Source organism: Stegostoma tigrinum, chromosome 5, assembly GCF_030684315.1.
Source record: "Stegostoma tigrinum isolate sSteTig4 chromosome 5, sSteTig4.hap1, whole genome shotgun sequence".
NCBI classification, from domain to species: Eukaryota; Metazoa; Chordata; class Chondrichthyes; order Orectolobiformes; family Stegostomatidae; genus Stegostoma; species Stegostoma tigrinum.
The window spans coordinates 15747741-15760204 of record NC_081358.1 but is presented as its reverse complement, the minus strand read 5'-3'; the positions used below and the strand labels follow the sequence as shown (position 1 = coordinate 15760204).

Sequence of the window (12464 nt, the reverse complement as noted above, 5' to 3'; positions counted from 1 at the left end):
GATCCTTGGAATTTCAGTGTGGGCATGGCTTTTTTTCTAAGGGTTCATTTCTCCCTCTTCTACCTTCTTTGAACAGTTTGTTCTCTTTTGTAGAAAAAGACCACAGAAAGTGTTGGAGAAACTCATCAGAGACAACACGGTGTAGAGATGGACGAACATAACAGGCCAAGCATCATCAGAGGAGCAGGAAAGCTAATGTTTCGGGCCTAGATCCTTCTTCAGAAAAGAAAATCTTTTTTATTCTGAAGTAGGGTCTAGGCCTGAAACATCAACTTTCCTGGTCCTCTGATGATGTTTGGTCTGCTGTGTTCACCCATCTGTACACCTTATTATCTCAGATTCTCCAACATCTGCAGTTCCGACTATGTCAGAGAAACTGACCAGGTCTGTCAACATCTGTGGATTAACGTTCTGAGTCCACCCTGACTCTTTTCTTCAGAACTGTGCCCTTCTGTTTGCTTCTATTCAATACCTGTCACGCTGCTGACAAGTGCTAATGGGAACTGCAGATGCTGGAGAATCCAAGATAATAAAGTGTGGAGCTGGATGAACACAGCAGGCCAAGCAGCATCTCAGGAGCACAAAAGCTGACGTTCTGGGTCTAGACCCTTCTTTTGTGCTCTTGAGATGCTGCTTGGCCTGCTGTGTCCATCCAGCTTCAAACTTTGTTATGCTGCTGACAAAGCAGGATGGTGACTACTCCATCTATGACTGTAAAAAGTGGTGTCATTGGAGTCTCTGAGCTTCATCATGTGCAACACCACTCTCAATTGAATGAATCATATGAAATAGGAATAGAATACTCATCAAATTTCTACAGGTTTAGCAACAGCCAGCAGGAATCAATTAGCAAACAACCAGAAAATAGTTAATGACCCCTTTTAATAGCAGAGGCAGTGGAATCCTTCCTGCTGCTGAACGCAAGTTCATTTGTTTAAAGGTAAGAGAAGGTCTGAGCTAGAGCATTCGGGTTGTACATCAAATGACATCCCATCAGAAGAGAGATAGAGATAGAGATAGATAGACATATTGTGAGAGAGAGTGAATGAGACAGGAAGTGTGTATGTGAGAGTGTGTGAGTAGGCATCTCACATCAAAAATGACAGCTGGAGTGTCAAAAAATAAAACTACAAAGGTGCAAAACTTTGCCACCCTAGATTTATGAAAGCAAGTTTTGCCAATTACATAAGGTGCTTTAATTTTCAATAACAAATCCAGCATAATAGGTCAAATTTAAAATAGAGAATACAAATGTGGGCTAGATCATTCAATCTAACAACACTTCCATTTTTGTGATGAGAGACAGACAAAATAAACAATATGTCTCATAGTTGATTTATCATTTCTGTTACCATTTAAAATAAAACAGAAAATAATGAGTTTCCATCTCTCCAATACAATAATAGTAACAAAAGGCTGCAGTGACATACATCTGAATTGGGATCTTTCAGTACAGGCAGGACCTAAGTAATTTTTAGTTGATATTCTCAAAGATTTACAAATACATATTCAATTCCATGAAGAACAATCTAGGCTAATGTAAATTTTTCCAGACTGCTACAGAGTCTGGTGGAACTGTTCCTAAGCAGCCTTGGATGGTATTATAACTCAGTTGCACGAACATTAGCCATTGTAGATGTGTTTTAAGTTGTGAATACCAAAGAGAAGAGCTACATTTTTCGTTCTATTCTGTATGGCTATGTTGTTGCATACAGTGTGAGACATTGTGTGTTCAAATGATCCACAAGATAACATCCAAATACGAATGGATGTAATTGAATAGGTTTCCCTCTGTTTAAAAATATTAATGAAAGATTACAAATCTTCATTACATTGGAAGCTACATTTATAAGGACACTAATAGCAATCGCCCAAATCTGGCTTAGATTTAGCTGGTCAAAAATACTACTTGAGCTGATGCTACTAACTGACATGACCCACTCCTAGATGTCAAAGATTCTAATAATAATGCATCTCTAACTTTCATTATTTTCGTGTTCTGGCAACACATTGTAAAATAAAATGACAAGAATATGATTGTTGGGACACGGAATAAATTTAAACAGGAGACAGATCTTTAATTAGTAACAGGCTAAAAGTTTATGGGAAGTGGACCGGAAAGTAGAGTTGAGGCCAAGGTGACAGCAGCCATGATTGTATTAAATGACAGAGCAGACTCAGCAGGCTGAAATGCTTACTTCTGCTCTTGGTTCGTATGTTCTATTCTAAGCATATTACTAGGGAAATGCTATTTTTTCAGGAGACTGTCTGCAAACAATGCAACATTTCCTTGAAATAAAAATGCCAAAACAAATCAAAAGTTTGCAGAGGTCTAGCCCATCATCATGTGTAAATAAGTAAATAATTTGCTTTTTGACATGTCACTGAGGCACCAGTTCCATGTGCAAGAATTTTTTAATTGGGTTCAAAAAAGATCCAGTAATTTGGAAACATTAGCATTTTCATCATGTTCATCATGTCCAGCTGAATATATGTTTTCAGAGATTACAAGCATTTAGTTTAAATTACGAAAAATCACGGTATTAATAACTTGCCCATAAAATTTAAACTACCAACTCACAAAAAGTGAGAATTATGTTTTACAAGTGTAGACAAGCAATGGACTCATATTCAAAACATATAACAAAACATTTTATGTCTTTGGGTGAAATATTTCCAATGTTATTAAATTTCAGTTTCTTTATTTCATTGATTGTTTATGTTTAATCTATCTAAGGTACGGTCCCAAATATAACTATCACACAAGATATGGAATTTGAAGCACTTCACATAAAATAAGAGCAATGTAATCTCAGCAACAAATTGCAAGTGTAGATTCAGGATTCAAATTCCATATTTAACTAAAGCAGCCAACACCTGACAAAATGTTTCAGATGTAAGGAGATTTACTTCTAAGGAGTTTTCTTGCAGGATATTAATTGATGTAAGAAAACAAAGCAACATCAATGCAATGCCAACAATAAACAACATCAGTAAATACTAGATATTTCTTCAAGATTTTTCAATTCGTAAACTGTAGCATTGATGAAATTAATTTTACATACCCTTGCAAATAGGAACAGGAAAATCCCATGACGCTGTATTCCCTGAGCTGGCCATGCAAGTGAGTTGAGGATGTCCATCGAGAATATAACCATGCACACACGAGTATGTGATCTTGTCTCCAACATCAAAGCTTGTGCCATGAACAATGCCTCCATGTGGTACACCAGGATTTCCACAAGTACTGCTTTGTAATTCTGTGGAAGAAAAAGACACAAAATGAAAAATAAGCTCACTGTATGTTCCAAATTGATCCATCCTGTACGAACATTTGGGCATGCCTTTCAATGGTGAAAAGTTGGTTCAAATATAATATTGGAAAAAAAATTTTGCATTGTCAATTTTTTTTCTCTATTTCTTCAATAAATTAGACCTCCCTGTCTCACTGCTTGGGAAGACGTCATATTGCTGATCAAAATTATGTTCTAAATATTACAACTGAAATTTGCAACATTTCTTTTCCAGTCACCTTCCCCACTTTACCTGTCACCAGTGCAAAGTTTGAGTTATGAATGAAGATGTGTCAGATTGCATAGGTAAACCATGTAATCACATTAGTTCATTGATTCCTGAATTTGGGCTAGACGATAATGGTGTATGGGTTCACTATTCTCCATCACTTTCAAAGCAAGCAATACAGTAATTACCTGCTCTCTGACATTTAATGATTTCAGTGCCCAGCCAATCTCAACCAGTGTCCAAAGAAAGCATTGCAGGAACCAGGAATGTGTCAGACAGGGTCAGATGGTGTTGTTCAGCCAACCTGGTTGATCCCTTCCCCCAAAACGTACTGGTAACCATCTAAAATGTCTTTAATATGTGTGTGATATCTTTTTGTTTTTGTTTGCACATTGCTCGTGGTCTGTATTTACCATGGAACAAGGTTAATGCAATACCTTCCAAACAACAATGCCCGGGATTAGTGTCATGGGGAACTTCCTGCCAAGAAGCCCTAGATTTTGGATAGCTCAGCATGACCATCTGAAACATGCAGATTGCAGCGGGGTGTCCACTGGTGGCTACAGCTCTAAATTTAGGATCGTGTTTCCTCCTTGATTTCACCAAACAGCAAAACTATCTACAACTGCCTGTGTCACACCACTGACTTTCCGTGACATCAATGGAGCTTTCTGTGACACCACTTGTGCCAACATCTCTTAGAATATGTCCATGTTGAGTCCGTAATTCCAACTGAGTGGTTAAGGGCCTTAGTAGTGGTAAGCATGGGTGACAAAGTGAAATGCTACCCACATATATGATGAGGGGTTAACAGTTTGATATATTTAGTCCCCATGCTGAAAATATGTCCCGTTTGGGAGCCCTAAAACCCAGCCCAAAATTTCACAACACAATTTTATGCAGGATTATGCTAGGTCTTAAATGAAGATAAATATAATTAAATCTCCAAATGCTTTCTTCCCATTCCATAATTGAAAATTGTTTGGAAACTACATTTCATTCCATCGACAAAGTTTCAGTGAAGCTTGGGACTTGACACAGATTAGACCCCAACGATTGAACTTTGAAAGCTTTGTTATTGCTCCTTGGTTAGTTATTCTTCTGGTGCTGGTCTGGAGCATTGTGCTACACCTTAGATTTCTCTGGGTGCCTGGATTTCTGACTCGTTAGTCCAATGGCCTTTCTGTACATTGTATATGGCATGAAATGTTGGATCCTGTCTTTCTGGGTGAAGGAAGACTATTCAAGATGATCCAAAGTGATCATCAAATGACAAAATTAGTTTCCATTATGATTGTTAATCCCCCTCTCTGATGAAGGGTCTAGGCCCGAAACGTCAGCTTTTGTGCTCCTGAGATGCTGCTGGGCCTGCTGTGTTCATCCAGCTTCACACTTTATTATCTTGGATTCTCCAGCATCTGCAGTTCCCATTATCTCTGAAGAAATAATTTGTAGTTGTTTATTTACAAATTACAGATATTGTATATTGTTACATAACAAAGGACTCTCGGGAGAGAATTGCTGGATGTTAGTAATCTACTGTATCATTGAAATACTTTTTCTCATAGAACAGGAACCATTTTCTATTTAATTTTAATTTTCAAGACTGACCAATCATTAATTGAATTGAGTGAAAAACCAATTTGTTTTAACTTGTCTGCTATAATGAATATCTTCAATGTGAAAACGTTGCACCTCATAGCCTATTTATGGCTCAAAGGTGGTCAGATTGATACATTTTGTAGTTTTCTATATGTTAATCCATGTAACATATATAGATCAAAAGTGGTTATTTACAATGCCACTATGTTACAGATTTACATCCATAATCTGAGTTCTGTACTTAGTGATGTTACTGTATAATACATATGCTTAACTGATTGACACACTGGCACAGAGATTGAAAACTTTGATGTTGTAATTGATGAGCTTGTTGCCATATGGATCATTGTAATACATAGACCCATGCATGCTGTTAATCCAATGAAAGAAGGTACAACTGTTTTAATTATAGGAAAAGATTTCATGTGTCCAAAAGGACAATCCACACTGGCATTTAATTGTCATGAATAATGTCAATGCATAGGAAGTCAAACCCATTATAGGTGGTTAGCTTATTGTGTGTAAATTGCATTACACCATACTAGTTTCCTAAAAGGATGATATTTGCACTGGCACTAATTTTTACAGAAACAGCAAGTTGTCATTCCTTTTGGGTTATATTGTGTGTACATATGTTGAGGCTTCATTTTTTTTCTCTGATGGCATCCATTTGGTGTTTGAAGTCTGCATACAGTAATGTTTACCTCTTGGGACTTGACACAGATTAGACTCCAATGATTGAGCTTTGAAAGCTTTGTTATTGCTCCTTGGTTAGTTATTCTTCTGGTGCTGGTCTGGAGCATTGTGTTGCACCTTAGATTTCTCTGGGTGCCTGGATTTCTGACTCGTTAGTCCAATGGCCTTTCTGTACATTGTATATGGGTGAAGGAAGACTATTCAAGACAATTGATGAAGATTGATATTGATAAACGCACAAAGTCTTAGATAAATGCAGCTATGACCATTTTCTCTGGACATCATGGAAATTGTAGCCAGTAGTATAGGAATGATGGGTATGTAGCAAATTCTGCAGTAATATAGATCAGAACATAAGTTGCAAAACAGCTAGATATTCACAAAGCTGCGCACAATCTTAATGTGGTCAGGCAACAGATGGGAGGAGAGTGCTAGACCCATAGTAACAATGTTTTACTGATCTAATGAGAAAATGAGAGGGACATCTGCAGATCATGAACTACCCTGTCTATTGACAGGGGTAAGTGAAGTAAATGCTAATATAACCAATGATAAGTGAATGGTGATGAGAAGTGAACCATTGTAAAGAAATGAGAAAATTGCCAAAATTTTTTTTTGTTTCAGAGAAACAGATATTGCTGAAGTTTGCCAACAGTGTCTCCTAACATATGCTTGTTAAATAGAAGCCATAACAGTAGAATCAAAGACATAAAATAATTGTTTAAACTTTGGAATGGGTGAATCAATCCATGTCACATGCAAGTTTTGGATGATCTACTGAGCTTGTTAATGACTGCAATAGTTGTTCCAGAGACAAACAATTGTAGATGTCACTGGCCTGCTACAATTCCTTTGAGCTTATGTTCTTCAAGTTGAGCTCCAATGGTATATTCAATAAGTTTGTCCCAAAATGATTTTCAGAAGAATTTGATGGTTGTAGAGAAAATAACCAATTCAGTAATTCTTTTAGCACTGTTAGCTTTAATGAAATCACATTCTTTACCTTTGTATTGACATCTGCTGATACATCAGTAAATTATTTCATTTTTCTGTTGTTGGTAATGACATGAATTCAAATCTGTGTACCCTGAATTAACTCAAACTTTCATTCATTCTTCTAAGATCTGAAAATTTGCAACAATGTGTTTGCAATCATCATGTGGACATTATTACTACAGGAGTTAATAATTCTTAATTCTTCAGTGCCAAAGGTCAGGGGTTTGACGATTTTACTTGTTTGACTTCCTCATTCTTTAAATATTTGAACTCTCACAAAATGTTAATTGATCAACAGTTCATGATTAGATGTTTGCTTTCCATCAATCTTACGCTTCGTAAATACTAGTATCAAGATCTGTTTTGTAAGACAGTGACTTTTTTGTTTGACTTTTCTTTCTAGAATTAGGTTTGGTAGCCCATTTAAAAGTAGCAGACTTATGCACATCGGTCACTTTTGTGTCAAATGAAAAACAATAAATTTTCTTCATTTCCACATTATTTTGTGAAAACCAAATAGCAGAATTGACTGACGTTGTGATACAGGTCAAGTCTTTGTGTTACAGAAAGTATTTCTTTTCAGTATTTTTTCTGTGTTTGATTCTAGGATAGCTTTCTTCAATTAGCGATATCAAGAGCAACTTTCAAAGTGCTTTTTTTTGAAGGGAGAGAGAGGTAGAATACTCATTGTATACCAGTACAGTTTTGATGGCTTTTAGTAAAATGGTAGCATTTTAGTATTCGTTGTAATTGCAACTTTAGATCTGAAATGGGACTGGTTTCTGGATGAATGTTAAGAAAAATACTTTTCATAACTGCCACGCTGCCATCAACTTTCCAGCCTTTAACATCCATTTGCAGTCACCATTAATGGTAGCATAATGTGCTTTGTGGGTTTCTAACATGAGCCCATGTAACATATACTACAAGGAGTCAGGTTTAGTTGGATATTTTGAGGTTTATTTGTGCCACAACATATTTAAAATACTGAAATATGACAAACTGACACAAATGGTCAAGGATTAGTGCTTACATATCAATGTTATTATCAATATCAATTATTGTAAATTGAGTGACTGACTGAACACATGACATTGGCTCTATGATGTAGATAAGTTGACTCAAGGTGAGGCGAATATCTTTACACTTGAATGTTGCATGTCATAACAGTGCACGCTGCCTTAAAGGTACAAAGATATCTGGACTGGAATCTATGTTATAATGCAACATTAATATTTTAAGCATTCATTTTACTTGAATGAGACCAAGGATTTCATGGCAGGAGCGATGAATAACCATCCAACCATTAGCCACACTGTAGGAGAGACTATAAATCAAAAAATAGTAAGTGTGTTTAAAAAAAGACCTAATAATTATGGGTGAATTTAGTCTTCATGTTGATTGGTTTAATCAAGTTAGAAATGACAAAAAAATTCATAGACTGTACTCGGAATAGTTTTCTAGAGCAATATCTCGATCAGCTAGGGGATAAGCTATCCTGGATCTGATAATAGGTAATGAAGCAATTTTAATAAATATCTCCAGAGTAAAATATTCCAAAGGAAATAACAATCATAGCTGAATAGAATTTATTATTCAATTTGAACATCAGAAACTTGGGTTAGAAACAGCAATCTTTAACATAAACAAAGGGAATTACAATGAAATGATGAGAGAGCTAGCCAAAGTGAACTGGTCAGATAGATTAGCAAGTTAAAAAAAAAAGTATGCAAGCAGTGGCAGACATGAAAAGAGGCAATTTTGACTCTCAGCAAAATTCTCTCCTGGTAAAGAGGAAACCTTGGAAGAGATGGATACACCAACTCTGGCTAACTAAGGAAGTGAAAGAGAGTATAAAATTGAAGAAAAAGGCTTACTAGGAGGCAAAATCAGTTGTAGCCCTGAAAACTGGGATAAATTCAGAATCCAACAAAGAGGACTAAAATGATAATAAAGACAGCACAAATGAAGTATGAGGGCAAAATAATGAAGAATATAAAAACTGAAAGTGAGAGTTACTTAAAATATGTATAAAAAAGATAGATCCAAACTGATTGTAGGTCCCTTAAAAAATGAATCTGGGGTGACAGTTACGGGGATCAAAGAAATGGCAGAGGAGTTAAACAAATATCTTGCACCACTCTTTATGGTAAAAGATGCTTCAAACATTACATGAAAGCTAAATAATTCAGGGTGGAATTAAGTGCCATCACAATCACTGTGAAAGTAGAGTCATAGAGATGCACAGCATGGAAACAAACCTTTCGGTCCAACTTGTCCATGCCAACCAGATATCCAAAATTTATCTCGGCCCATTTGACAGCATTTAGCCCATACCCCTCTGAAGCCTTCTCATTCATATACCCGTACAGATGCTTTTTAAATGTTGTAATTGTCACAGCCTCCACCACTTCCTCTGTCAGCCCACTCCACACATGCACTACCCTCTGCGTGAAAAAGTTAAAAAAGTTAAAAGTTAAAAGTCCCTTTTAAATCTTTCACCTCTCACTTTAAATCTACACTCTCTAGTTTTGGACACCCCTATCCTGGGGAAAGCACCTTGGTTATTCACCCTAAAAATGTCCCTCATGATTCAATAAACATCTAGGGCTCGACGGAAAATAGTCCCAGCCTATTTGGCTACTCCCTATCATTCAAATTCTCTAACTGTGGCAACATACTTAAAAATCTTTTCTGAACTCATTCAAGTTTCATAACATCTTTCCTATAGTATAGAGATCAGAACTGAATGCAGTATTCCAAAAGTGGCCCAACTAATATCCTGTACAGCCATAACATGACCTCTCAACTCCTACGCTCAATGCCCTGACCAATAAAGGCAAGTGTTCCAAACATGTACTGAGATACAGTGAAAAGTGTTGTTTTGCATGCTATACAGACAGGTAATACAGTACAAAGTGCATTAGGGAGCAGAATAGAGTGCAGAATACAGTGCTACATTTATAGAGATGGTGCAAAAAGAGAGATCAAATTAACATTTGATAGGTCCATTCAAAAGTCTGATAACTTGTTGAATGCCTTCTGGAAATTCAAATACAACATTTCTACTTGTTCCCCTGGATCCTGAAAAAAAAAGTGCTAGTCTCAATAATGATCATGACACTACCAAATTGTTGGAAAATGTTTACTTTTTTCAGGAATTAAATTGATGCCCTTCCCAGATCTGGTTTACATGTAACTCCAGATCTATACCAAACTAATTGAGTTCTATCTGACCTCTCAGATGGCCTAGTAAACAAACAATAATATCAACTTGCTGCAGAAAGATCAAATACAGACAATCCAGCAATAAATTAGTCACACTCTATCTTGTTGACCATGGCAAAGTAACACCTGATATTGGATCTAAGGCATGACTGTGAGTATGACAATCTTCCACTCTCCTCCATCACCACCCATGCTCATGCCCTCTTCCACAGCTGGGCAGCATTAGACAAACTAACGGAGCTAAAGTCAGAAAAGTCCCCTGGCCTTGATGGTTTGCATCCTAGGATCCTGAAGTAAGTATGGAGTTCAATTTAGATAAATGTGAGGTATTGCATTTTGGTAAAACAAGCAAAGACAAGACTTACATAATTAGAAGTAAGACCTTGGGTAGTGTTGTAGAACAGAGAGACGTGGAGGTTTAGGTAAATTATTCTTTGAGGTTTGTGTCACATGTAGATAGGGCTGTTAAGAAGGCATTTAGCCTGCTTGTCTTCATTACTCAGACCTTTGAGAATAGGAGTTGGAACATCACTTTGACAATGTAGTCGGTTGCTGAGGTCTCTTCTGCAGTACTGTATCCAGTTCAGGTCTTGCTGTTATAAGAAGCATATTATTCTAATAGGACTGGACAAGTTGGATGCAGGGAGGATGTCCCAATGCTGGGTGTGTCCAGGACCAGAGGCCACAGTGTGAGGATCTGGGAAAAACCGTTTAGGATGGATAAAAGGAGGCATTTCCTCACCTAAAGTATGGTGAGCTTGTGGAATTCATTACCATCTGAAGTAGTTGATGCTGAAACACTGAATGTATTCAAGAAGCAGCTAGAGATCGCACTAAGGACGCATGGGATCTAAGGTTATGGGAGAGTTGGATAATTAGTTATGACCATGAAGAATGGTAGACCAAGCCTGAAGGGTCAAATGACCTCGTCCAACTCCTGTCTTCTGTGTTTCTATGTAAGTGCTAAAGGACTGGCAAACTGCCTATATGGCACACCTTTTCAAAAAGGGAAGAAGGCAAAAAATGAATAGTAATAGGCTGATTAGCTTAACTTCTATTGTTGGAAACATGTTGGAAGCAATAGGAAGTAATAGCTGCATATTTGGAAAATTATAATCTACTCAAGCACAGTCAGCAGAGCTTTCTGAAAGAGAAAACTTATCTGATTAATTCATTTGAGTTTTGCGAGGCATTCTCAACCAAAGTGGAAGAGAGGAACCATTGGATGTGTTGTTTTTGGAATCCAGAAGATCTTTGACAAAGCACCTCACAAAAGGTGAATTATAAGAGATCATAGAACTGGAGGTAGTGCATTGGCATGAACAGAGAATTGGCTAATGGGCAAGAAACAATGATTGAGGATAAGGTGTTCTTTTTCAGGGTTGGCAAACTATAGCCATCGAAATTCCACAGAGATCAGTGATCAGGTGGCAACTGTTTACAATATACATTAAGGAATTGAAGAAAAACAGTGAATACACTGCAGCTAAATTTGCAGAAGACGCAAAAATATGTGAAAAGCAAGTTGTAAGAGGGATATAAACAGTTTATAGGGGAGTATTACATAAGTGGCCAACAAGTTGGCAAATGGAGTACAATGTAGAAAATTGAGAATTTTTTTTCATTTTGGATGGGAGAACAAAAGAACAGAATATCGTTTAAATGGAGAACCACTGCAGAAAGCTGAAACATATAGAGATTTGTAGATATCTGTTGCAAGAAACACAGAAAGCTAGCACATATGCTGCAAGTAATCAGAAAAGCTAATAGAATATTGACCCTTATTTCAAGGCGGTCGAGTATAAGAGTGAGGAAGTCTTATTGCAACTGTACAAGTTACAAATGAGATGACACGTAGAGTACTGTCAGCAGCTTCGGCGCGCTTATTTAAGGAAAGGCATCATTTAATTGGAGGCAGTTCACAGAAGGTTCACTAGTATGATTCCTTGCATGGTAAGATTGTCTCATGAACAAAGGCTAAACAGGTTTGGATTAGACTCATTGCGTTTCAGATAAATGAGAGGTGATCTCGTTGAAACCTATAGGATTCTTAAGGAGCTTAACAGAGTAAATACTGAGAAGATGTTTCCTGTCATGGGAGATTCTAGAACCAGAGGGTTACCTCAGAGTAAATGGCCTCAATTTAAAACTGAGACAAGGCGGAATTTCCTCTCTCCGAGGAATAGCCTTGCCATAGAGAGTTGTGGGAGCAGAGTCCTCATTTATCTTTGGGCTCGGACAGATAGATTCCTGATCAGTAGGGGAATCAAGGCTCACATGCAAAGGTATAAAAATGGATTTGAGGAGTGTTAGCCATGCTCTTGTTGAATAGTGGAGCAGACTTGAAATGTTGAATGGCTCACTCCTGTTCCTATTTCTTCTGGTCTTCTGTTGGAACATTTGCCTTATCATCATTAAAT

General features: G+C 37.1%; 1 protein-coding gene across 1 annotated transcript in view; it reads right to left on the bottom strand.

Moving 5' to 3' along the window:
* csmd3b (CUB and Sushi multiple domains 3b) overlaps positions 1 to 12464 on the bottom strand; it is a 1751526-nt gene that overhangs the window by 1058824 nt on the left and 680238 nt on the right. The window contains exon 4 of the mRNA XM_048529668.2: positions 3066 to 3260. Within this exon, the coding sequence (XP_048385625.1) occupies positions 3066 to 3260 (195 nt within the window). The remainder of the gene's footprint in view (positions 1 to 3065; positions 3261 to 12464) is intronic.